The sequence below is a fragment of the Drosophila miranda genome (assembly GCF_003369915.1).
Source record: "Drosophila miranda strain MSH22 chromosome Y unlocalized genomic scaffold, D.miranda_PacBio2.1 Contig_Y3_pilon, whole genome shotgun sequence".
Lineage (NCBI taxonomy): Eukaryota > Metazoa > Arthropoda > Insecta > Diptera > Drosophilidae > Drosophila > Drosophila miranda.
The window spans coordinates 2378004-2390905 of record NW_022881625.1 but is presented as its reverse complement, the minus strand read 5'-3'; the positions used below and the strand labels follow the sequence as shown (position 1 = coordinate 2390905).

Below are 12902 nucleotides of genomic sequence, written 5' to 3'. Positions count from 1 at the left end.
AGTTTTTATACCAAATGGTAAGCGTTTAACTTTCAATAGTCCAATATGTGTGCTCCAAGTACACAAATTTTGAGATTGCTCATCTAAATTTAGCTGATTGTAAGCATTTGACAGGTCAAGTTTTGAATACAGTGTACCCCCTTCAAGCGCTGCAAAAATGTCGTCTATTCGAGGTAGTGGATACTTTACGTCGACTAAAGACCGGTTTAATGTAACCTTATAGTCACCACAAATTCGTATGTCACCGTTTGGTTTTAAAATCGGTACCAAAGGTGTTGCCCATTCAGAACTAACAACTTGCTCTAAAATTCCATCATCTATGAATTTTCGTAACTGCACTTCAATCTTTTCTTTCCATGCTAATGGTACTGACCTAGGCTTGAAAAATATTGGTTTTGCATCTTCTTTTAATAGTAACGATATCGTATTCGTAGTATATGAACCTAAACGAGGCTCAAAAACTTCAGCAAACTCCGATTTAATCTGTTCTGTAATTACAGAATTTGGTTCATTTACGTACACATTGTTCACCTGCATTAACTCAAAATTAAAAGCTCTCAAAAATGTTCTACCTAGCAAAGGTGGACTCACTGCATTGGTTACAACAACAACAATTTGTTTTTTTAGACCTCGATATTCGATCGTTGCATCGTACTCACCAATAACTTTGATTGAATCTCCATTGTAATCTACATATGGAACTAGACATTTTCTAAGTGGTCTGCTGGTATTTAAGCTTTCGTAAAATGTTTTTGGAACCAATGTGCACGGTGCACCAGTGTCGCAAGCAATTTTCGTTATGTTTCCATCAATTTTTACAGGTAAATAATATACTCCACTAGTTGAGGTTGTATCAACGCTATAGATAGAAAAGTTATAATTATCATTATCAAAATTATTATCAGAATAGGTGTCATGTTTTGTTTGAGATACATAATTTACGGATTTTTTTGATTTATTTTTACAAATGCTCGCCAAGTGACCTATTTTTCCACAGCTGTGACATTTGCATGCCTTATACTTGCAATTGTTTGAGTTATGATTTCGCCAGCCACAGTGTGTGCATGGCTGCTGCTTCTTTTCTCTGCCAGCGTCGCAGTCGTTTTCGCCGTCGCCGTCACCGTCGCTTCTGCCGCCTCTGTAACTCACGTTTCGGTTGCCCTTGAAATGACTTCTGCCGTTGCTCTTTGCTTGATCTCTGTTCTCGCCTCTTTGCCTCTGCCATTGACTAGTCCCGTTCTTTTGATGCATGTAGTTGACGTTGTGTTCTGTCTTCCTTGTGCTGATCTTCGTCTCCATGATCATCGCCTTCTTGAGTGCATCAGCCAGAGTTAGATTTTCGTCTTCTTCACATATTCTTTCATATATAGGGTTGGGAAGGCTCATCACAAATTGGTTTAATACAAACGCTTCCAGATTTGAGCCAAATTTGCATTCCAATGCCAATTGTTTAACTCGAGCATACCACTCCGCTACAGTCTCATCTTCACTTTTTGTGGACATGTGAAATTTTTTTCTTTCTCTGAATATGAGTGTAGGTGGTGTGTAGTGTGTTTTTAAAATTTCACATAATTCTTTGTATGCTTTTGATACGGGTGATACCGGATTGCACAAACTATGTAGTACAGTGTAAGCCGCTGTACCGATCGACTTCAACAAAACTGCCTTTTTTGTGTTTTCCTCTTTCACATTCAATTCGCACAAATGTATGTCGAATTTTTCCTTCCAAATGCAGAACGTTTCTTGGTGTGGCGAAAACTCAGCAATTGTTGCCATTTGATAGAATGTTGGTGCTTCAATTTTCGTCATGTTGCTATTCATATATTATATGCACTTTTAACATGTGTATGTATATTAATACGTTTTATTTTATCCTCGTCGCCAATTATGTAGTGTATTGACACTCAGACTTAAGCACGCGTTGTCTTCAAGATTCTCTTTTATTCTATCTCCCTTGGATGGTGTGACCGTATATAGATATTAATATAATACCTAACATAAAACATAAACGAATAAAAATGCTGCCAAACACACTTGCAAAATCATACGGCCTGACAAATTCAAATCGAATGCAGTGCGTTGGTGATTGCTAGAATAGCCAAAAACAGACACACACACACAAACACCCATTACACTTGGGCGGCCGGACCTGTGCCGTTCGAGTTATGTGTGTCGTGTCCGCCATCGTCCTTAGTTGGTGGCCGGATCCAGTGCCATGGCATTCAGAGTGCCCTATGGTCCTGGAAAAGGAAAAATCCATCAGCCACACATACGATTAAAAAGGGCTCTCAAAATACTTACCGCCAGCCATTCAGACACACACACACAAACATCCATTACACTTGGGCGGCCGGACCTGTGCCGTTCGAGTTATGGGTGTCGTGTCCGCCATCGTCCTTAGTTGTTGGCCGGACCAGTGCCACTCGCTCTACATTAGGGCCACAATTGCCGACGCACACACACACTCACATCCATTTCACTTGGGCGGCCGGACCTGTGTCGCCACAGTAATATGTGTGCCCTCTACTCCTGGCTCCCAGCTGGTGGCCGGACCAGTGCCACTGGTTCTCCAAGAGGGCAGCCACAGCCACAACGACGACGAGGTGCTAATTGCACCTTCTTCTGACGACTTCGGACGACGCCAATTTCGACGACCAGGGGGGACGACGGGGTCGGCCGGTATGCAACGCAATGTCTTTACAAGCATTGTGTTTTGCTATGCCGGCCGATGCTCCGCTGTTTCTTGTCTTCCCTGTAATTATAGAAAAAGATATAGACATTATTTTAAATTGTTATGTTTATTGTAATATTGTAAACGTAAATCAATTGTACCTGTTTTGTCTCGTCTTTGTTCCAGTGTAGTATCTCTTTTATTACCTGTTTTTCCGTCGTCTTCACTCCAGTCTACTACTTATCTGTATTGTTATTTCTGTAAGTGCTTGTCTCTTTTTATTTAGTATATTTCCTCTTATTTTCCACGCAAAGCACCTGCATTGTTTACCTTTTCTCTTTATCTATTCCTCAATTGACTACGTGTTGCAACACTGCACTTTCTGAATTTTCGATCTCATTTCTTTAACTCCTTCTTCCCCCCCCCCCCCCCCCCCCTACCCATTGTTATTTTCGTAATTAGTGCGGTTCTCCGACACCCACTACAAAATTATTACAATCTGTGATAAATCTTCGGCGGCAACGGTGCTGACAATTGATTATCGTTTCAAATCGACTTTCAAATCAGCATCAGTTGCCGCCACACCACCACTACGGCCTAAATTGAGCCAAAAATGCTAGTCTTCGCATAAAACAACTACGCCCCTATTAACTGCCGCCACATGTACATGCTACATTCCTAGTCGTCTGCCTCAGCAGGCGGCAAGGGTAGTAGAGGGGACTGAAGACCACATACCGCATTACAGCCAACAAAACATCAAGTTGACGAACTCACAGGGGATTGCAAATCAAATTTTAAGTTAGGGAGAATTACAAAGAAGAGGTAGGATCACAATATATTATCCTTCAAACGATTGGAACATTGTAATTTAGAAATTAAGCGAACACTGAAACAAAACGGACGAACATCTGGACTAGGGGACGGCCACTGCATCCACTGCATCTCCGGCCATCTACTTGACTAACTTGCGCAGGGTGTAGCCAACGGCGTAGAATCCCACCAGCTTCAGGGCCATTCCCATGCTCTCCACCTTCATCTTGGTCTTTAACTTGTTCTCAATATTTCCACAAATATTAATAAAGCAACGCGCTTGGTTGCTGGCGGCTCACACCCCAGCCTCTCAGCCCCTCCCCTGTGGAGCACTGAGAGCCCTCAACCCAAAGAGGCTCGTTGCTCGTTGCTCGTTTGAGAAGTCGAAAGGTTTACCCAGGAGACGGAAAAGCCGGAACAAGATACGAGAAATGCCTGCAAAGAAAAAACTTGAAGGCAAAGCTAAAGGTAAAGGAAGTACTCGGTTCTGCGGCCATCGGACAGTCGTAACTCATTTCTCATTTCGTCTCATTTCAGCCGGGAGTATACCGGGGGATACAGGATCTGTGGCAACCGCGACTATGGTTCGGCGCCAAATGCCGCCGCGCGCCTGCAAGAGCAAGAGCCAGAGCGCCGCCAGGCCCAGTCTTAGTCCCAGCCGCCTGGCCAAGAAGCCCAGCCTGACGCCGACCACCGGTTCTCAGGCGCCATCGCAGACCATCGCAAAGTCGAGGCCCACCGGTCTCGAGACGATTTTTGAACGGCCCGGCAATGAGAACGACGGGCCCACCAGCAGCCATGCCGTGGCATTCGGCGAGTGCCAGCGCCGCGTCCTCGCCCTGGGTACGGGCGAAAAAAAAAGAACCCTGTCGCAGAAGAGCTGCCTGAAGGTGCGCAACACCTTGGGCGAACGCAGCACCCGGCACATGATGACACTGCGGGCGTCCGGCACTACTTTGGACAGCGTAATGCTCGGGGGCTCGGACGATGAAGGCGAGTCGGTCGGAGTCGCTCCCGTAGCTGCTCCCGAAGTCGCTCCCGAAGTCGTTCCCGCTGGAGGAAATGCCGGTACAAATCAGCCGGCACCATTCGTGCTGCGCACCAGCAAGAGGCTCAAGAGTCTGCCTCCGTTTTAGATTGTTGCACCTTCCACCCTCCAAATGAAAGAAAAAGAATAAAGAAAAGAAAAGCAAAGAAAAGAAAAACCTCTACAGAATGTCTCTTTTGCTCTCATTGTAAATTGAAGCGCCTCTTTCGGCGGAACCTACCCCAAGAGCGGAAAGCGGAGATCAATTAGAATTGTGAACCCCAAAGCGAGTGATTGATACGATACACTCACGAATACTCATGCCCAAGCCCGAGTACTCTGTCCAGCATCCACATCGGGGAATCAACATAAATGGGTGGCTCCGCGGACGGTGTTCCAGCAGTCGCGCTTGGGCGGTCCGAGTGAGCAGTAACGGATCTTCTGCAGAAATCAGTGCATAGATACAGTATCTGAAGGATCAAAGTGTTGAAAATCATTTAAAAGGTGATCATCCATCCCACGACAAGGAGAGGGGGCAGGGGGCGAATGGCGCCACACAGATTTCTGTACGGGCCTCTGAAAGGGAATCGAGTCGAATCGAATCGCTCCAAATTGGCGTTGGAATGTCCAATAATAAACGGTAGATTCTATTACTCGTTAACCCCGCGGGTCAATGAGAGAGAACTATGGCAAAAGATACAAAGTAGCTGCTGCACCCTTGCCACAGCCACAGATACAGATACATGCCTCTGAGAGTGTGGCAGTAATTGAATTAACCTTTGCGTGCCGTCTGTCTCTGTCCGTGTCTGTGAATAAATCGCGGGTCTTGGCTCGAGTAACACTATTCCTCCGTCCTTCGTCGTACCGATAGATGGACGAGGCTTCTGGCACGACGACAACCGATGGCAAGTCCCTAGATGAGGCGCCGGTGGCCGCAGGACTAGAGCCCACACAGCCGATCGGCTTCCTGCAGCTCTTCCGCTTCTCCACATGCGGGGAGATCGCGTGGCTCTTCTTTGGGTTCCTCATGTGCTGCGTCAAGGCCTTGACCCTGCCCGCAGTGGTCATCATTTACAGCGAGTTCACAGCAGTGAGTACCGGGCACAGATACTCCCGCAGATGCAGATTCAGATACTCCAACCACAATCTCTCTCCCTTCGATTCTCGATTCCGTAGCCCTCTCCGCTGCCACGAACATCACCACGCTGTCGTTTCCCTTCACGATGGCCAACAGCAGCGGCGGCGGGTACACCATTCCCACGGGGACCCTGAGCATCCTTCCCATCGCGGCGAACGCCCAGCTGCCGACCATCACGACAACGGCCAGTGGCTACGAGCCCAATGACGTCATCACCACGATCCCCGTCTCGCTCTCCATTCAGCGCTTCCCCTCGTCCCTGTCCATCGTGGACCTGGCCCAGGAGCAGGACGGCTACAGCAACAGTGGCTCCAGCAACGGCATGACCGTGGGGCCGGGTGCGGGCGGCGGCGGCGGCATCACCACCACGGCCCTCCTGTCCGTGAAGCCCCTGAACGGCAGCGGCAACGGCAACATTTCGCGGAACAACAGCTTCAGTCTGAGCTTCAACCTGCAGGACCCCACAGTGCGCTCCTCGGTGCGTTCGGCAGGAGCCCCCACAGTGGATACAATGGACAACTCTTCATCCGGTGGCACGATCGCCCTGCCCCAGAGCGGCGCCACGGCAACGGCAACGGCCACGAGTGCTACCTCAACCCTCGCCAAACACAGTCCCGAGGCCAAGACAGAAGAGGGCTATGTCTGAGCGGAGGAACAGGACACCTATTCCGACCCATCCACTGGATTATAGCGTTCGTCGTAGGTTTAAGCACCCCCTTCCAGAACCACTGATACGATATTATCATCTAGGAAAGAGAGCAAAACAAGAGTAATCCTCTCTTCGGATTGTACATACATATGCACACATCAATATACATACATATATAGCCCACAGACGATATCGTATCGTAATGGAACGTATCGTACGGCACACGCGAGTCTTTCTCGATAGTTGGGCGAATAAATTACGAACAAAATCTTTACCAAGAGAATCTCCATTATATTACCCGTGCAAACATTGGACCGTGTAAATACTTTGGAACCCTCCCCCTCTCCACAAAAAACATAATATGTGATATGCGATTATTGTATGTGTTTTTTTTTTTTTTTTTGTTCAAGCTATAAAATTTGTGCATCTTTAGGATTAATGTGGAACCAATCCATGTAGAGGATGGTAGAAGAACACAGATCTAAGAAATTCTTGGCTCCTTTGTACATATACAGATACAGTTACAGATGATCGACGAGGCAGATGAAGCGGTGTGACACGTCGGGCGACTAACGAGCCCCTTAACTTGTTTGCCGCCCAACTAAACTGTTAAAAATTCTTAATTAACGCCAATAAGGAATACATTAAAATGCCGACGCCAAGCCAAGCAGCCATTTTCCCAACTCGCCCCACACACATTCACATTCCCCTTCCCAACCACTACCGACAAGCTTTATTTCCTCTTTCTCGCCAATGTAAATTAAAATTCTGTGCGCCACTAAACATATATTCCAATCACAAACCACAAAGAGAATCATAAAACACAAAGATTTCTTAAACCACACACAACTACTGTCAACGCGGCCTCGCCTGTGTAAAGTGCGGTGGTTTCGTCCACCGCACCCAGCTAAATGCCAAAGTTGCGGCGGTACGCACCCAGCCAACTACAGGGCCTATGCTGATGCTGATATGAGGATCAGCCTTTCGCCGCCACTTATATGAAGCCCGCTCCGAGGACGGGAACGGACTGAAAAGACGCAATCCATTGTAAAAGAAAACACATGTTAATGTTAAGTCTAGTGTTACCTTAACTTTTGTAAGGAAGCGATCCTGGGCTGGGGTACATATCTCAGTCTACTCCAGGGTCGAAATTACAGCAATATTTATAATTTGCCGGGACTACGTATTTCGGACCGACGATGGGGGACGGGGCCGCAGTCCCGCGGACGGGGGCGATCGTAGCGTGGGACAGTGGGCAGTTGGTTTCACCGAGAACACTCCGGTTATCGCCGAATAGCGCCTTCAGGGCCCCACGAACTCAGAATCAATACGGAGGTCTTTACTATGCGATAATACCGGCAAGTATCGCCGAGAGTACCTAGGCTATCGCCGGACGGTACGGGACCCCGCCGGCCTGAGAGCTACTACGAAGCGGAAAGGGGGACTATGCTATGCGGGAATACCGACATGTATCGCCGAGAGTACCTAGGCTATCGCCGTTGAGTGGCCGGACCAGCAGCCATTCAAAACGCAACTACAAATTGACGAAGAACGAGGCCGAGGAGGCCAGGCCAATCCACCTGACAGCGCATCCTGGGTGGCCGGACCAGCAGCCACTTGGATGCGGCCAATCAACAATTAAAATCGACAACGCATCCTGGTGGCCGGACCAGTTCGCCACTTGGATGCGGCCAATAACTCCGACCATTGCCATCACACACCGATGCCAATGCCACACGATGACAATGCAGTTGGGTGGCCGGACCAGTGCCCCTCGAGTGCAGCAGCCAACACTAACCAACAGACAGATGCAACGTGGGCGGCCGGACCAGAGCCGCTTGCCATCAAGACCATCATTGCCCACGATGCACGCCAATACTCACAACCAGCCAATAAACAACACACAGGGGGACAACAGAGCCGGCCGGTATACAGCGTAATGTTCGCATTGCGTCTGTTATGCCGGCCGGTCCTTCGTTGTAGTTGTCCTCCTGTTAGAAATAAAATAAATATAATTAATATGTTTATATGTGTGTAAATGTATGTCAATTATCGTTTATTTTACCTTGTCTGCATCAATGTTCTTGTTGTAGATTCAATCCTGTTGTTTTTTGTAGTTTTTGCATGTCCGTAGATAGTTTGTCCATAGTTTTAGTTACTAGCCTGTGATATTAGGAATAAGTTTTTGTAAATTAATGTAGTTTTTCTGTAGTTAATTGTATATTATTAGTAGTTTTCTGATTAGTTTTATTACCTTTTTCCTCTTCTTCCCCACCTATCTGCCATCCCATATTTCCCCTGACATGTGGTATTACTAAAAATACCACGCAAATACCAGACTTGACCGATAACACAGCAAAAAAGCCAATACAAATTCAAATTGCATTTCTCAATGCCCAGTGTGTTATCGGTCGCAACTTCGGCAATTATGCCCAGCCAATTCCTCACCCACCCCCCACCCACTTCAAATGCCACTAAATGCCAAATGAGGCTGAGCAGGATTAAAATGAACACTGCCATCCTTCGCCACTCAGCCAAATGCCCCAACAATGCCAATACAACCGCCCACAAGATGCTATGCGGTCGACTCTTCGGAGCGTCTCGCGCCCGGATCGTAAGATCCGGAAGTTTAAAGTATCCGGGCGGTTATACGGGAGCAGGCAAACTTTCCCCTTCCCATCCCATCCCATCCTTGACAACAGAGCAGCCAATTCAGACAGCACAGAGAAACATTAGACACGGGCCATTGCCCAACAACAACACACACAGCCACTGAAACAGAAGGCCGTTCAAATCTTCCATTGCCTACTTATCGGTGCTGCTGCCCTCGGACTACTTTCATCTCACTGAATATTGGGGTGAGTGAAAGTGGAACCGGGGGTGAGAGCACCGGTAAGTGACGACCGGCGTGGGAGTGGGGGAGTTGGCGGACATGTGAGAATTCCACCATGAACCTCGTCCGCCACTCTCATCTCGTCCACCCGCTCGAGAGGTCGCGATCGTCGGACGTATATAAATTGAACCATCGCCGCCGCCATTAAAATAAAATAAAATCGCAAGTTTGTTTGTTCGTTGCCATCAGTGTTGCCCGTGTCGTTTGTCGTTTTGACTGTTTTGTCGTTTATCGTTTGCCGTGTCATTTGTGCTCTGGTGCCAAAAAATAAAGACAGTGAAGGCCAGACGACGCCAAGCCAAGCCAGGCAGCAGCCATTTTGTGTCGCCCCCCCCCCCCCCTCATTATTCGCCGCTGCACATGACCATTCCAAACGCGGAAAAGTGCTCCTCGCCAATCCACCACGCTCCAGCCCTTCCATCACCCCACCCACTACTATCTCCGACAAGCTTTAGTTCCTGTGCCACTACAAACATCACAAACATCACAAACTAAAAGAGATAACTGTGATAGACAAGAAAAAAAGAGAACTAAGGTGCCAATAAATACATTAAATACAAACACACACAAGAGACTTTTCAATTAAAGAACAACAAACAGGCAGCAGATCGCCAACACACAAACCAACAGCCAGCCATGACCAGAGGAATGGCCAGACGAGGGTCAACCAGACGACACAGCGACGGCGGCAGAGCGGCCCGCAGAGGCGCCCTAGCAGCAGCAGCAGCAGCCAACAACACCAACACCAACACCGCCAATAGCAGCAGCAGCAGCAGAGCCCTCGGCGCAGGTGCCAACACCAACGCCCCAGCCAATGCAGAGCGCCGACGCCACAGCCTTCCATCGAGTGAGTACCCAGCCATTGCCATGGCCGATATATCCACGGCCACAGCCACTCCCCCCTCGAGACCCGTCACAAAAACCGCGCCAACCACAAAGGGAAAGGCCGAAAAGACGCCGCTCTCACTGCCACTTTTCCCGCCTCTCACGCTCTTGGACGCACAAAACTGTTCAGGAGTAACGGGAGAGGGAGAAGACGGAGGAGAGCCGGCAAGCCGACGCGCAAGAGCGGAGCGCCAAAACGGCCAACGGGCCGCCACACACACACACACGACCGGATCGAACCTGGTTCGAGCTCGAGCAGCGGGTCGATCCGAGCCATAGCCCAGCCTGCTCCAATGCCACAAATCCCACCAACACCAAAACGACGCCGCGCCCTCATCGACAGTGGGAGTGACGATGAGGGTGAGGGTGAGAGGAAGCAGGCTAGACGACGGGGCCGCCATCACCAGCAGCGGCAGCAAACACAAAACACAAATACAAACACCAATACCGTCACCGCCACTCACACCAGCACCATCGCCATAACGCACACCAACACAACTACTGCCACTCCCAATACACACACCCTTGCCATTGCCAATGACATCCGGCACGGCGAGTTCGGGCATCAGCCTGTGGAGGACAGAGGCTTGAGGATCCTCATCCGAGGTCTTCCCCATTCCACGCCCTCTGACTGGTTCCGGGACTGTATGCAGGCCGAGGGGTACACGGTCCGGTTTACTCGGGCGATCACCGATCGATTCGATCGCAGCCGCCAATACAACCTCTTCGAGGCTGAGATCGCCCCCAAACCGGACCGTGGTCAATTCGATGTGTTGAAGCTGCGACGCCTGGGTGGGAGGCCCGTCACGGTTGAGAGACTTGGAGTCTCCCGTGACCCTGCCCAGTGCCATCGATGTCAGGTGTTTGGCCACACCCGCGCATATTGTTGACGAGCTGCTGTCTGCATGAAATGCGCGGGTGGACATCAGACGACGGAGTGCAGCAAGCCAAGGGCCGTCAATCCCAAATGCGCCAACTGCCAAGGCGCCCACATCAGCGCCTACAAGGGCTGCAGCGCCTACAAGGCAGCCAGGCAGCGGCTCCTGGCCCACAGGGTCGCTGTCCAGGAGCATCGACGGCAGCAGCAGCAGCCTCAGCCACTACGGCAACAGCCACAGCAAATGCAGCAGCCAATACAGCAGCAACAGCCAGCACATCGTCTCCAGCAGCCATCACAACGTCACCAGCAGCCACTACAGCTACAGTTGCAGCAGCAGCCACCCACACAGCCACTCCACCCACAGCCGCAGCAGCAACGCCAACGCGGTCCGGGTCGGCAGCATCGGCAACAGCTACAGCATCGCGACCAACATCCCCAGCCACTGGCCGAGGGGCGCCAATACCAAAGGGTCCAGCCGATGCAGCCGATCCCAAATCGTGCTCCGACGCCACGCCAACCCCAGCTACAGCAGCAGCCAGGCGCCCAGTGCGATGGGAGCTGTGCCCATATCCTGAAAAGATATGCCGTAAAAATTAAAGAGCTGGAGGATAAGCTGGCAGCAATTTTGACGAAACTGACAAACCTGCTGCAGGCAAGGGACGAGAGCACGGGAGGAGTGCCGCCACTTCAGACAAAAACAGCAGCAGCAGCATCCACACAGCCATCACCACGACCAACTGCAAATACGCACCATGACGCCGCAGCCATATCGGACTCCGAATCCGATATGGACTGCGAAGCAATTGACGACGAACATGACGACGAATGGACCGACCACGATCCATCTGGAGGGTCTGGGCCAAGTGTGGAGGGCCCAAATCGCCAGCGCACGCGAAAGCATGCGATCGGGCGGTGCCTGTTAATGCGCCCAATCGTTGATCCAGAGACAGCCACTGCAACAAAGGAAAAAAGACGTCAATACGGACAACAACGAAAAACGGCCAAAACACACAAAATCCACACTTACCTGCCAATCACCAGACAGAGCTGACCAACAAGAAGCTGCCTCGCCATCAACATCAACAATTTCCTGCCAAATGGGAGGAATATGAGGCTCCTTTCTGATGACGCTGCCACCGACCATCACAATGACGTCACGCCACTCCAATCAGACAACAGCCATTCCAACGACGACGCAGATGCTGGCGTCTGTTGCCGCTCCGCTGGGTCGCACCCGTCTCTCATGCCAATTATGTGAGGGCGGGATGGCCCCGTGTTGAGCCGCCGGACGCCAGCAAATCCTGCAAAAGAAGGTGAAACAGGAGAGAGGCTGCCGATAAACACGAATACTCACCCGCAAACGTCTCTTACGCCAACACAAATCAGACAAGGGTCGCCAGCAACAACATCCAAATCAACGAAAGGCACCTGCAAATAAACGCAAATTAAAATCAAAAAGCCAAAACAAACACCTCCTCACCTGAGTGGCCGGACCAGCAGCCATTCAAAACGCAACTACAAATTGACGAAGAACGTGGCCGAGGAGGCCAGGCCAATCCACCTGACAGCGCATCCTGGGTGGCCGGACCAGCAGCCACTTGGATGCGGCCAATCAACAATTAAAATCGACAACGCATCCTGGTGGCCGGACCAGTTCGCCACTTGGATGCGGCCAATAACTCCGACCATTGCCATCACACACCGATGCCAATGCCAACACGATGACAATGCAGTTGGGTGGCCGGACCAGTGCCCCTCGAGTGCAGCAGCCAACACTAACCAACAGACAGATGCAACGTGGGCGGCCGGACCAGAGCCGCTTGCCATCAAGACCATCATTGCCCACGATGCACGCCAATACTCACAACCAGCCAATAAACAACACACAGGGGGACAACAGAGCCGGCCGGTATACAGCGTAATGTTCGCATTGCGTTTGTTATGCCGGC

The 12902-nt window shown here is 50.1% G+C and overlaps 3 protein-coding genes across 3 annotated transcripts; 2 read left to right on the top strand and 1 right to left on the bottom strand.

Moving 5' to 3' along the window:
* Positions 1–3490: 3490 nt before the first annotated feature.
* LOC117194569 lies at positions 3491–3824 on the bottom strand (the record flags this gene model as incomplete). The annotated part of the gene is made up of 2 exons (XM_033399112.1): positions 3491–3775; positions 3815–3824. Coding segments are annotated over 2 exons (162 nt in total), but the record flags the coding sequence as incomplete, so codon positions are not given.
* Positions 3744–4655, top strand: LOC117194751 (protein tantalus-like). Its single transcript, XM_033399252.1, has 2 exons — positions 3744–3949; positions 4019–4655. Exons 1-2 carry the CDS (start codon positions 3913–3915, stop codon positions 4615–4617), a joined length of 636 nt encoding a protein of 211 aa, XP_033255143.1. The 5' UTR covers positions 3744–3912; the 3' UTR covers positions 4618–4655.
* Positions 4656–5498: 843 nt separating this feature from the next.
* LOC117194568 lies at positions 5499–6307 on the top strand. Its single transcript, XM_033399111.1, has 2 exons — positions 5499–5598; positions 5685–6307. Exons 1-2 carry the CDS (start codon positions 5499–5501, stop codon positions 6290–6292), a joined length of 708 nt encoding a protein of 235 aa, XP_033255002.1. The 3' UTR covers positions 6293–6307.
* The last annotated feature ends 6595 nt before the right edge of the window (positions 6308–12902 follow it).